Source organism: Podarcis gaigeae, assembly GCF_964106915.1.
Source record: "Podarcis gaigeae genome assembly, chromosome: 3".
Lineage (NCBI taxonomy): Eukaryota > Metazoa > Chordata > Lepidosauria > Squamata > Lacertidae > Podarcis > Podarcis gaigeae.
Genome location: NC_139680.1, coordinates 489,273 through 503,878, shown reverse-complemented (window position 1 = coordinate 503,878; position 14,606 = coordinate 489,273). Strand labels below are relative to the sequence as shown.

At 42.1% G+C, this 14,606-nt stretch overlaps 1 protein-coding gene across 2 annotated transcripts in view; it reads left to right on the top strand.

The window, feature by feature from the left end:
* Positions 1-14,606, top strand: part of COL4A1 (collagen type IV alpha 1 chain) — a 187,056-nt gene that overhangs the window by 152,762 nt on the left and 19,688 nt on the right. For both annotated transcript variants that reach the window (XM_083729818.1, XM_083729817.1), the window contains exons 42-43: positions 9,194-9,379; positions 10,766-10,899. In XM_083729818.1, coding sequence (XP_083585944.1) covers positions 9,194-9,379; positions 10,766-10,899 — 320 coding nt within the window. The remainder of the gene's footprint in view (positions 1-9,193; positions 9,380-10,765; positions 10,900-14,606) is intronic.

Sequence of the window (14,606 nt, the reverse complement as noted above, 5' to 3'; positions counted from 1 at the left end):
TTCAACCATGAAGTTCCCTGGGTGACCCTAGGCAACTCTCAGCCTAAACTACAGTACATGGAGGATGGGAGGAGCCATGTACGCCACCTTCTTTGAAGGAAAAGTGGGATATAAAAAAGCAAAAGAAAAGAAAAGAAAGAAACACACCAATCACACCTGAGTACTCCGCCCCTTGTTCATTTTTACACAAACTGCAATCCTCAACTGATGAGAAATTTAAGGGGTACCAGCACATACCTTGGGCTTGATTTCCTTAGAGTGACTGTAACTGGGGACTGTGTGATATATGGAGGGCTGTGATTTATTTCGAGGAGTGCTCCCCAATACCATAGCACTGGATCTTCACATCAAGCAAGATCAGGCTTCTGTGTCTTTCCATCTCCACCTCCAAGATGAGTCTGGTTATTATTCTTTCATATTCACCCTCCAACCAAGTGAGGAAGGAAAGCTGAGCTGCATTACCAAAACCATTCTCTCCTTCCAGAATTGCCTTGTCATTGACAGACAGCTCCTTAAACAAACAAGGGTCATTAACCAGTGGCGGCATCATCATCATCATCATTATTGCACTGCCTTTCATCCAAAGATCACAGGGTGGTTTATGAGTATTATTATTTATTGAATTTATATACCGCCCTATACCCGGAGGTCTCAGGGCAGTTCACAGAAAAGATCAACATAAAATCTACAGTACATATATATAATCAAAATAAAAACAACAACCCAATAACACACAAAAACCAGAAAAGAGTCACATTTTAAAAGGGTATAGGATCTCAAACAGATCGACCAAAGGCCTGGTTAAAAAGGCACATTTTTGCCTGGCACCTAAATATAATGAAAGCACGAGGCGAACTTCCCTGGGGAGAGCATTCCACAGATGGGGCCCATTTTCATTTTGCCACCCTCCGGACTTCTTGAGAAGGAGGCACATGAAGGAGGGCCTCAGAATATGATCTCAGGGTCCAGGTAAGTTCATATGGAAAGAGGCGTTCCTTGAGGTATTGCGGTCCTAAGTTGTTTAAGGCTTTATAGGTCAAAGCCAGCACATTGAATTGGGCTCAGAAACTAATTGGTAGCCAGTGGACCAGGATCGGTGTAATATGCTCAGACCATCTTGCTCCAGTGAGCTACCTTGCCACGTGGGGGATAGGATTGAGCCCTGCGGAACCCACATTGAAGGTTCCACAGGGCTGCAACCCTCTGGGAATGACCATCCAAGTAGGACTGGAACCACCGCAAAGTGGTGCCACCCATCCCTAGTTCAGAGAGTCGCTCCAGAAGGATACCATGGTCAATCGTATCAAAAGCCGCTGAGAGGTCGAGAAGAATTAACAGGGACTTGTTTCCTTGTCTCTCTCTCAACAGAGGTCATACAGGGTGAGCAGTTTCTGTGCCAAAACCATACCTGAACCCCGATTGAAATGGATCCCGAAAATCAGTTTCTTCCCAAAGCACCTGGATCTGGTCCACAACCACTCACTCCAGAACCCTGCCCAGGAAAGGGAGATTAGCAACTGGCCGGTAGTTATGTTTTCTGAAACCAGGGAAGATTTTTAAGAAGCAGTTTTACAACTGCCTCCTTCAGACAGGGACCTATCCCCTCGTAAAGAGGCATTGACCTCCCTGACCCAGCCAGCTGTTCCCTCCCTGCTAGTTTTTATCAGCCAAGAGGGGCAAGAGGGTCTGGGCACAAATGGTTGCCCTGACTGATCCAAGCACCTTGTCTACATTCTCGAGACTTACCAATTGAAATTCCTCCAACACAACAGGACTAGACTGTGCTCTGGCCACCCCATGAGATTCATCTGCTATAACAGCAGTCAAGATATTGGTGAATGCAAGCGATTTTATCCTCAAAATGCTTTGCAAACAAGACACAGCAAGCTATCACAGCAAGCTATCACCTTCTTTGGGCCAGCCTGTAAAAGGCCGGTACAACCGGAAGACATAATGAAGATGCAATGGAGGCAGCAAAGTATGCCTTCTTTACTGACTTCACTGCCACTAGGTAGGCTCGATAATGAGCCCTTACCAGTGTTCAGTTTCATTCATTCAGATCTTTCCTCCACCTGCATTCAACTGTCTCCCAGCTTGCTTCCTTGCCTAAAGCTCTGGAGTACACCAGGGGGCCAATCGGGCTCTGTGAAGTGGTAGAGGGGGCACACAGGGGCGATTGTGTCTTCCACTGGATTCCACTGTGAAATCCACTGGATCCATCAGCCTCCGAGGGCAGACCTTCCTAACAGGTCCCCTGCCCCTGCGGAGGGGAAAAGGTACTGATATCCTAAATCTCAACAGGAAGTGATTGACAAGGGACTGATGTCAATGTCCCCCACCTTCAAATCACCCTCTTCCTGCCTAGTCGAGAAAACAAGGTCCAGAGTGTGGCCTGCCATGTGTGTTGGGTCGGTGACATGTGGGGACAGCCCTATGGTTGTCATCATGGCCATGAGGTCCTGAGCCACCCCAGAGCCAGCTGCCTTGGCATGAATGTTGAAGTCGCCCAGAACCAGCAGTCTCGGAGTCCTCAATACCGCCTCCGAGACTAGCTCTGTCAACTCAAGCAGGGAAACAGCTGGGCAGCGAGGTGGACGGTAAACCAGCAGAATCCTAGTCTGTCCCCATTTCCCAAACCTAGAACACACACACTAGAACCCCCCCCCCCCGGCCACTGGACAGAGAGCCTGGAGATAGAGAGAGAATCTCTATAGACCACAGCAACTCCCCATCCCCAACGCTTGAGTCTGGCCTGATGCTGCACTGAGTACCCAATTGGGCACAGCTGGGTGAGACCCACTCCGCCCTGTTCACCCACCCAGGTTTCAGTGATACATGCCAGATCAGCCTCCTCATCATAATCAGATTATGGATGAGGGAGATTTTATTCTGGGCTGACCTGACATTCAACAGCAGCAGTCACAGACCCGAGGGCTGGCTGATATGACAACCACAATTCCCCGAGTTGGAGGAGGGACTAGCACAGTCACTAACTCTCTGTCCCTCCTCCCAAGCCATACCTCCCCCTACCCAGAACCACTGAAATTGGGCCTCCCCATGCTCCTCCCTTCCCAAGCACATCCCACCAAGTACATATCCTTACAACCCAGTTAAAAACAGTTAAAACACACAAAAAAGAATTTAAAAGGATATAAAAGCAGCAGTCCTTATAAAACCTGTCAGGGCCAGGTAGATAGAGGCAGGAGCAGGGGCCTCAGGCAGGAGGCACCCTGCCCTCAGGAGCAGGGTGGTTTACAACATAAAAACACAAATGTCATAATAGCAAACAAAAGTAAGACAATCTCTAGTGGTTCTGCTTGTTCTGTTCACCCTCTCCTCAACAAACTTCTCAACCTGGGAAATAGCCTTACTAGAAAAATTAACCAATAATACTCAATGTTAACAAACCAGGAAATAGAATGGAAAATTAAAGCAATGAAGCAAAAATATTTTGAGTCAGCTAACAAAACGGGTAAATTACTAGCATGGCAGCTGAGAAGGAGGCAAGAGCAAAGAGTAATAAACAAGATAAAAGTTGAAGAACATCTAATTGAAGACCCAAAAGAGATAAAGGAGAACTTTCTGAAATATGAGAAGTTGTATAAAAAAGAAGATGAGGAAATAACTCAAATAGAAAAATATCTAGAAGATTATAGCGGGAAGACCATAACGGAGGAAGAAAAAATTCAATTAAATAACCCTGTAAAAATAGAAGAGATTCAGGAAGCAATAAAGAAGATGAAACCAGGGAAAGCGCCGGGACCGGATGGATTATCAGTTAAATATTATAAAGCATTAGAGAACCAATTAACCCCAGTCCTTTGTGACATCATGAATAAGATATTAAAAGAAGGGAAAATACCAGAGTCTTGGAGAGAGGCCTATATAACGATGATCCCCAAACTAGATATGGACAAACTGAACCTTAAGAATTACAGACCCATTTCATTATTAAATAATGATTATAAAATATTTGCGGAGGTATTGGCAAACAGGCTCAAGAAATGCCTAGTGAAATTAATACATAAAGATCAGGTAGGATTTCTTCCAAATAGGCAACTTAGAGATAACGTAAGGCATGCCATAAATATAATTGAGTACTTGGAACGAAAGAGTGAGATACCCGCAGCGCTGATCTTTGTTGATGCTGAAAAGGCATTTGATAATGTCTCTTGGCAGTTCCTACAGAAAAGCATGGAAAAAGCGGGGCTAGAGGGCGAGTTCATGAACGGAATAAAAGCGATATATTCGAAACAATCGGCGAAACTAATAATAAATAACAACCTAACAAACTCATTTAAAATAGAAAAAGGAACTAGACAAGGATGCCCTCTATCCCCGCTCTTATTTATTATGGCGCTAGAGGCAATTACAAATAAAATAAGAGCTACATCAGAGATCCAAGGGATTAAACTAGGAACAAAAGAGTATAAGCTAAAAGCGTACGCGGACGACCTGATGCTGTCACTGGAAAGTCCACAAGAAAGTGTGGGTAAGGCCTTGGAGATGCTAGAAGAATTTGGCAAGGTATCTGGCTTTAAATTAAATAAAGGGAAGACTAAAATGCTGACGAAGAATTTGGGCAAAGAGGAAAATGAAAAATTAGAATCACAATATGGAATTAAAGTGGCAAAAAAAAAAAAATACTTAGGAATCTGGCTAACTAATAAAAATATAAATCTGATACAAGATAATTATCTTATGACATGGAAACAAATAAAGAAAGACCTGGATACCTGGAGTAGAGTGAAACTTTCATGGACGGGAAGGATGGCCGCAATAAAAATGAACTTACTTCCAAGAATGCTGTATCTCTTTCAAAACATACCAGTGATTAGAGGATCCAAACTTTTCACAGAATGGCAAAGAACTATCTCAAAATTTATATGGCAAGGAAAAAGGCAAAGAATTAGGTTCAAACTTTTAACAGATCGGAAAGAGAGGGGGGGATTTTCGGTACCCAACTTGAAATTATATTTTGAGGCAGCCTGTCTTTGTTGGATTAGGGATTGGATTAATTTGGAAAACTCCGACTTGTTGGATCTTGAGGGGTTTGACAATAGGTTTAGCTGGCATTTCTATTTATGGCAAAATAAAGGAAAATCACATAAAGGATTCACAAGTCACATCGTTAGGGGCTCTCTCTATGAAGTCTGGGAGAAAAACAAAAAGCTCCTAGAGGAAAAAACACCCTGGTGGCTTTCGCCAGTTGACATTTCAACGATTAAAAAAGTAAATATGGAAGGAAAAAGACTTACCTATGAAGATTTATTAATAAGATCAGAAAACAGATGGAAGATGAGAACATATGAAGAGCTGAAAGGTAATTTAACAAGTTGGCTACAATTCCACGAAATAAACGCAATATGGACAGATCACAAAAAAGTAGGGATGAACGAGAAGAAATCCAAATTCCAGACAGAAATAATTGAGGGTAATTGTAAGTTACTATCTAAAATGTACGACTTATTATTGGAGTGGGATACGAAAGACGAAGAAATAAAGGAAGTTATGACTAGATGGGCAATGGATCTGGGATATAACATAGACTATGATAAGTGGCGGAATTTATGGACTAACGGAATGAAATTCACAGCATGTGTAACACTAAGGGAAAACTTAGAAAAGATGATGTACAAGTGGTACATCACCCCGGCAAAACTGGGGAAGATGTACAAAACAGCTAGTAAGTCTTGTTGGAAATGTAAAACTAGAGAAGGTAATTTTTTCCACATGTGGTGGACATGCGAAGTAATGAAGAAATATTGGGAAGGCATTTATAATGAACTAAAAAAAATATTTAAATATACCTTTATTAAAAAGCCGGAGGCCTTCCTATTGGGTATAATTGGGGACGAAATTAAAAAAGAAGATAAAACATTATTTCAATATGCCACAGCTGCTGCTAGATTATTAATTGCCCAAAATTGGAAAAGCCAAAGTATCCCAGAAATTAGAGATTGGCAAACAAAGTTATTTGAATTTGTACAACTTGCAAAAATGACACAAAAAATTAGAAACCAAAAAAATACAAAGTTTACGAATGACTGGAAAAAATTCATGACCTACATTGAAGAGAACTATAAGAACATAAAAATGATGTATAAGTCTATTATAATTAGTAACTGCAAGAGAAATAAATTATTTAATGTAAAAAGCCTGAAACCAGTAGGGATGGAAGTCAATAGGTGTACAAAGGAAGGATTAAAGTATCTAGAGATATAAAGAGACAATTGAACAAGCAAAGAAGTGTAAAAGGAAATAGTCATTATGTTTAGAAATCTGTTTTATTTTATTTTGATGTAATGGCTGTAACCGTTTTTCTTTTCGTGTTTTTGTTTTTTCGTGCTGTCATTGTTTTTCTTTTTGATCACTTAAGCAAAAATTAATAAAAAGAATTCACAAACTGAAATTGGGCCTCCCCATGCTCCTCCCTTCCCAAGCACATCCCACCAAGTACATATCCTTACAACCCAGTTAAAAACAGTTAAAACACACAAAAAAGAATTTAAAAGGATATAAAAGCAGCAGTCCTTATAAAACCTGTCAGGGCCAGGTAGATAGAGGTAGGAGCAGGGGCCTCAGGCAGGAGGCACCCTGCCCTCAGGAGCAGGGTGGTTTACAACATAAAAACACAAATGTCATAATAGCAAACAAAAGTAAGACAATCTCTAGTGGTTCTGCTTGTTCTGTTCACCCTCTCCTCAACAAACTTCTCAACCTGGGAAATAGCCTTACTAGAAAAATTAACCAATAAACTGAAACTGACATGAGGACAAAGACACCTTTACCCCAGTATTGCTCCCCTTTATCACATACACATCCCAACAAGACAATGACAAAAATCCACCAACAGCATACAAATCAGTATGGCTAACCTGATCCAAAACACCCACCCACCCCACTCATACATGAAAACAAAGATCACCACAGCCAACCACAAACAAACAACCACACCCTAGGTCAACCCCAACTTTTCTCACCACCAAAGGAACACAAGTGAATAGCAGAGAACCTGCACAAGCACGCTGACACAAAACCCCACATATATTAAGTATAATAAAAACATCGCCACCCAACGCCAACCCCACTCACCTTTCCCCCCCCACCTCTTTCCCCCCTCTTCTTCCTAATGTCTCAACAAATGAAACTGATCTGTAAAAAATGTTATTTGGAAGAAAAGAGAGAGAGACGTTGCACATACTTTTGTAAATCAAGAAAAGATATAATAATAATAATATAATAATAATAATAATAATAATAATAGTCAACAACTTCTCAACCAAGAATCACAGGGTGTGAGGGACTCCTCAGGTGACATCTATACAAACTTTGATAAAGTTGAAGAGGTCTGTTCCAGAGCTACAAACAACAGAACAGGCAGCTTTCTCTGTAGAGCGATAACACAGAATGGCTAAGGCATTGAAAGCATCCATGGTTATCAGAGCACAGTTACATGCACACACACACACACACACACACACACCCTGCTAAGTTAAACTGTTTCCCCATCCCCAAAACAAGTTTCCAGTTAAATGTCACACTGGGCAACAATTTTTTACTTTTTGAATGTTGTCTAGATTTCTACAACTGATTTAGGGTATTTTTGCACTGCTGAATCAGGAAATGGCATCCGTTTCTCTCCATCAGGTCAGGTTTACTGTAAACTGAATGGTGGGCATTGATAAAGGTAAGTATGCGTAAATTGCATGTCGCTTCACCATTTTTCAAACTTCAGGGCTTCAACATCCGTTTCTTGGAACTCCTGGAATGCTCAGCGGCAGGGAGGTCTCTCTTCAGAGTCCAACAGTAATCAGCCATTGTGACTGCGTCCCAGCGACCCTGATACCTGGTCTCCATCTCTTTCATGTCCTGATGGAATCTCTCCCCTTGCTCGTCACTCATTGAACCCAGGTTCTCAGGAAACCGGTCCATATGTGAAAATAGGTAGTGCATCTTGACACTCAAGTTGCAGCCCAGGTTTCTGAAAGCAGTCAGCATGTTGTTGACAAGTTCTGTGTAGTTTCTGGCCTTATTGTTGCCCAGAAAATTATTCACTGCCAGAACAAATGCCTTCCACGCTTCCAGTTCCACTTCGTTCATTGACTTTCCGAACTCTGGATCTCTGATGAGCTGATGGATCTGAGGACCGTCAAAGATGCCAGCTTTCAACTTCTCCATGGTCAATCCTGGAAAAGCCTGGCACAAGTAAGTGAAGCAGTCACCATCCTTGTCCAAAGCCTTGGTGAACTGCTTGATTAAGCTGAGCTTGATGTGCAGCGGTGGGAAGAGTATGCTGTCTCTGTCCACCAGAGGCTCGTTGATGACGTTCCTTTTTTTGCAAGGCACCAATTCCTCCCGCACAGGCTAGTCCTTCTTTGTGTAATGCTGAGCACGGTCCCTACTATCCCACATGCACAGAAAACATGGGTACTTCATGAAGCCAGACTGTTGTCCCAACAAAAAGTTCACCATCTTCAGGTCAACACAAATAAACCACTTATGCTGATCCTAACCAATTTTCTCCAGCACATACTTCACCGCTTCATAGTTCTCCTTCAGTGTACTTGAGTGAGCCAGGGGTATAGAGGCAAACTGGTTGCCATTGTGTAGCAGAACACATTTCAGTGATCGCTTGCTGCTGTCAATGAACAGTCTCCAATCTTTGGGTTCATACTGTGGCACTCCAAGCTTGAGCAGAAGCTGCGCAATATCTGCACAGTACACCAAGTCCTTCTCTTCCAAGAAAAAACGGAGGTTTTATGACTTCAAACTGATCCCTTTTCGACATAATCACCCAGAACTATTGGACCTAAATACTTCTTGTCATTAAAATAATCATTTCCAATCAAAACAATTATTCGACATGGCATTTTACCCCCACCAACTTCTTCTAAAATGCTCCACACAAGCGTACATGTGAACAAAAATGTAAAAAAAGACATGTGACCATAGCTCAAAAACTTGACCTGATTGAGCAAAACCAATGTGTTTTTTGGATTCAGCACATCAGATTCGTCCTAAATCAACTGAAAAAACGCAGACAACAAATTTGTTGTTGACCAGTGTCATCTATTAAGCCTTTCATATTTTTTTCTTGGTCCTGACCAAAACTCAGTTTCATTTACTAGTCTCCACACTTCATATGTCTAAGATAACGAGTTTCCTAAATGATTGTCATTTTAAATCTTAGGTGCAAAAGGAGATGTGGGCTCCCCTGGCTCCCCAGGAAGCCCAGGGATTCCTGGTACAAAGGGAGAAGCAGGATTTCCTGGCCCTCAGGGTCCTTCAGGCCAACCAGGTGTTCCTGGATTGCCAGGCAAAATTGGAGAGGGACCTAAGGGTGACCGGGGACCTCAAGGCCGACCTGGGCTTCAAGGTAAGAGTATTTATAGACAACCTTGTACGTCAAACAGCTTAGTTCCCAGACATTTTGGCTTCCAAACGTTCTGTTCAACTTCCAAGGTACAACTGTACCTGTATGTGTTTTTACAAACTTAATGAACAATTAATGTACAATGATCGTCCAACAGTACTTATTCAAGAACAAAAAAAAATGAGTGAAAGAATTTCATGCTGGTCTATACCCAAAATGGAAATGTTGATGTTATGCATCGTTGGAATTGAGGGGATGCTCATCAAATTTGCAGATGACACCAAACTGGGAGGAGTAGCTAATGCTGCAGAAGACAGAATCAGAATTCAGAATGACCTTAACAATGGGAGGACTGGGTCCAAGTTAACAAAATGAATTTCAATAGGGACAGATGGAAGGTTCTGTACTTAGGCAGGAAGAACCAGGTGCCCAAATATAAGATGGGGGATCCCTGGCTTACTAGTAGTACATGTGAAAAGTACAACAGTATGGTACAGCAACAAAAAAGCTAATGCTATTCTAGGCTGTATCAACAAAAGTATAGTGTTCCGATCAAGGGAAGTAATAGTCACACTCTATTCTGCCTTGGTGAAACCACACCTGGAGTCCTGTGTCCAGTTCTGGGCATCACAATTTAAGAAGGTTGTTGACAAGCTGGAATGTATGCAGAGGAGGGCAACGAAAATCACCAAGGGTCTGGAAGCCAAGCCTTATAAGGAACAATTGAGAGGGTTGGGTCTGTTTAGCTTGGAAAAGAGGAGGCTGGGAGCATGATAGCCATCTTTAAATATCTGAAGGGCTGCTACATGGAAGATGGAGCAAGCTTGTTTTCTCCTGGTCTGGATGGTAGGACTCGAATCAATGGCTTCAAGTTTTCAGAAAGGAGATTCTGACTAAACATCAAGAAGAACCTTCTGATGCTCAGAAAGGACTCCCTTGGGAAGGTGGTGTACTCTCCTACCTTGGAGGTTTTTAAGCAGAGGTTGGCTGGCCATTTGGCATGAATGATTTAGCTGTAATTCATGCATTGCAGGCAGTTAGACTAGATGTCCAACTCTACAATTCTCTGGTTCTCTGATTCTATTATTTTAATTACAGAATGTCAAATGGCTTAATAGTTTCTTTATTGTTATTTGGAAAGCAAAATGTATCAATGAATCTTTTTAAATAGATAGATGTACATCTCAAATGCTGTTGTTTCCAGGTTCCACAAGATTATTGAAATGGAATTGTGAAAGTCGCATTCGTTTTGGATTTTGAAGTGTTTTATGGCTCCCGGGCACTTCTTTGGTTTTACCTTGGGCATAGTCAGCCATTATTTGGCCAGGCTCATTTGTTTTCTTCTAACAACAACATTGCCCATAAGTAACTTTTCCATTCCTGTTTTAGGACTTCCTGGGCCACAAGGCTCTCCAGGTGCTCCAGGATTACAAGGAGTCAAAGGAGAAAAAGGAAGCCCAGGATGGCCAGGAACACCAGGAAGACCTGGACTCAAAGGTGACCAGGGGCAGCAAGGAATCCCTGTAAGTCACTTTCAGGAGTACTGTATTAATGGATTTATCTGTTATTACATAATGAAATAGTGTTTGCTAATTTGTTCATTTCATTTACTAGATTAATTGGTTCTGAATTAATTTTCAAACCAGTATATATGTGTTTTAAAAATGTACTCCCCTGTACTAAATAGTTGCTGAAGGGGGCACATGCTGGAGCAACAGGTTGAGTCCAGTGCTCAACTTCCTGCACTTCCCACCCCCCATTGAACCTTCAAATTTGTTACAAGTACCAGTAAGCAAGACTGCCTAGCACATCTGGGACCAGGAGCAAGGATTATGACCTTACCTATTTCTCTTATTCTCTCTCATGCATTTTGAAAAAGGCATGGCCCCAAATCAATCTCTAAACATGGTAGCTAAGGTGGAAAAAGGAGGAAATGACAAAATGGTCCTTCAAAGATTGCCAACCTGCATGCTGACCTTATCAAGAATGGCGGGGGGGATGGTGACATCATCAACCAAGATGATGCCTTGAATCGCCGCTGAGCTCCTTCCTGAGAACAATAACCAGCACAAACCGAGACAATTACAAGTAAACATTTTAAAAATAATCCCCCCTGTTAGGACAGCTTTAGCAAGTCTGGATTGCTAAAAGGGACCTAGATCCATGGATTTCACTACCTTTGAAAGAATCTCCCTCAGGCACAGGCCAAGCAATGGCAGACCCCAAAATGGCTGCCAAAGCTTCCAAAAATGAAAAAGCAGAAGCAGGGAAACTGATAGGCCTTGAAAATAGGTAAAGAGACGTCTGACCATTTGGTCCAGTCGTGGCCAACTCTGGGGTTGCAGAGCTCATCTCGCTTTACTGGCCAAGGGAGCCGGCGTACAGCTTCTGGGTTATGTGGCCAGCATGACTAAGCCGCTTCTGGCGAACCAGAGCAGCGCACGGAAACGCTGTTTACCTTTCCGCCAGAGCGGTACCTATTTATCTACTTGCACTTTGACGTGCTTTTGAACTGCTAGGTTGGCAGGAGCAGGGACCGAGCAACGGGACCTCAGCCCGTTGCAGGGATTTGAACCACCAACCTTCTGTGGTTTAACCCACAGTGCCACTCGCGTCCCTGGCCTTGAAAATGCACAAGGCCTAGTAGCCCTAATCAGGAAGGAATTAGCCCAAGACTGGGCAAAAGCACTCCTCTCACTGAGGGAAGACATTGCTAAATTAACTGAGACTGTGAATGATGTTAAAACTACAGCAAACACATCAATGGAATTAAGCTTGAAAAATAAAACATCTATTAGGACTCTGAAACGCTCGCAGACAGACCTTAGAATCCAACTGGAAGACTGTCAAGATCGGGGGAAAGGAAACTTTCCCAGGGGCCTACCTGAAAATTTTGGAGACTCAGATCTAAAAGCAGCCTTCCTCACATGGATTCAAGAATTATTTCCTGACTGCAAAATCAGTGCAGAAAATATAGAACGTATACACAGAGCCCTGAGAGCTAAACCTAAAAACGGGACCCCCCCCCCCCGAGATGTGATTGTCCGCTTTAACACATTCTTGGTGGGAAATGGTTTAATGCAACGTTTCAGAAAACTGGAAAAAATAGAACATGACAGAGAATCCCACAAGATGGCTTCTGCTCTGCGTGAGATCATTTTGTCTTGGTTTTTATGACTTGCTTTGTAACTTTACTATCATAGAATGTTCCTGGGAGGGGGGGAAGCAGTGATTTTGGTCATCCCCTATTGTTAATACTACTGAAAGAGTAGAATTTACTACTCTGTGGATACCACAATGGTTCCAACAGTAGGACGGAGTTTTCTTGTTGTAGGTGGGAGGGGAAGGGGGGGAGGTGAAGTTTGGGGTTTGTTAGATATAATGTTTTCCATGCGCTCCTATAATGTACTAATCATCCTGGAGCAAGTATGGATCATTTAAAAATAATCACATGGAATGTTAATGGACTAGGGTCACCCATACAAAGGAGACAGGTTTGGAAGGAAAAGGGAGACCGGACTTGATTCTGATCCAGGAGACTCACCAGAGGAGGAGGGGGGCTACAATGAGTACGTCTCCCCTCCCCTCCTCTGGGGGACAGTGGTTTGCCTCGCACGAAACATCTAAGGCTCGTGGGGTAATAACATGGGTTGCGGATAAATCAGAATTTAAACCTGAACAAACCCCTCCTAGTGATCCTGATGGATGTTACATTTCAAGACCAATGGCTGATTATGGGTAATCTTTATGCACCAAACAACCAACAGGAAGAATTTTTGGAAAAAACATTGACGGAACTAGAATTTTTTTAAAAAGGTCAAACAATCCTGGGGGGAGATTTCAATTTAGTCCTAAATGCATATTTTGACAGAAATTGTTCAGGTCAGGAAAAAAAGGTCAATAGAGGTTCCCCATCAACAAAAACCCTTCTGTATAGAATTCTTTAAAAAATCAATTTATATGATATCCAGCGAATGGCAAACTCTAATTTAAGGGACTATACTCACTGTAGTAATTGCCATACAAACTACCGTAGATTCCAGCGTATTAGGCAACTGGGCATATAAGACAACACCCAACTTTTGCTGTTCAATTTTAGTGTTTTAGAGTTATAGAGTTTGAGTGCCGCCAGGGGCAGAGCGTGCACCCCTCCGCTGCCTCTGCCGTCGCAGCAGCAGCCCGAGGCGAGGCGTTTGGCAGGCAGGCAGGTGAGGACCGCGCTTGGAAGGACTTTCCGCATCCCCTTCTGTGGGGAAGGAGGAGGAGCGACAGCAGAAGGGGCGCCTCTGCTCACCGGCTCCCTCTCCTCCTTCCCAATGTGTATACCCGGGGTATAAGATGACCCCGGACTTTTGGGGTGATTTTCCAGGGATAAAAAGCTGTTTTTACGCCGGAACATACGGTACTCTAGAATTGATTATTTATTGACAGAGGGATGGATCCATCGGATCCACTTCTCAGAAATCAAAGCAGGAGAAGTCTCTGACCATGCTATGGAGACTTGACCCATGGCTACTACAAGATCAATTGATTCTCAAACAGTTGCAAAAAGAGATACCAGAATTTTTTAAGATCAATGATGCAGGATTATATAACCCAGCTTTAATTTGGGATACCTTCAAAGCAGTAATTAAAGGAACATTAATCAGTGAGAAGAGTAGAATCAAAAAAAGAAAAAAGAAAATCAAATATTCATATCCAATTAGAAAAAGAAATAAAAGAATTAGAAGAAAAACATAAAATAACATGTGGTAACAGAGTGTATCGCAAATTAATTCAAAAAATGAAAGAATTAGGCATGTTAGAAATACCAAAAATAATAACATCCCTTCAATATTTAAATCTACAGTACTATGAATTTAATAATAAAAAACTCAACAATCTTGGCAAACCAACTAAAGAAATGTAAGTTAAACAGAACATTCCACTCAATAAAAGCAGGCAAAGGTGAAATAACACATGATAAACTTTAAATTAACTAAGCCTTTCATGCATTCTATAAGAACTTATACACTTCTGAAACACCATCACTAAACACCATTCAGGAATTTTTGGCCACAGTTAACATTCCAAAATTAACAGAAGAGCATGCAACTTACTTAAATTAACCCTTTTCACTTGAAGGAAATATTAGCTAGTATAAAAAAGACAAAACCATTTAAGGCACCTGGACCAGACGGGTGTACTGGCTATTTTTATAAAACCTTTTCTGAACTTGTGGCCCCATTCT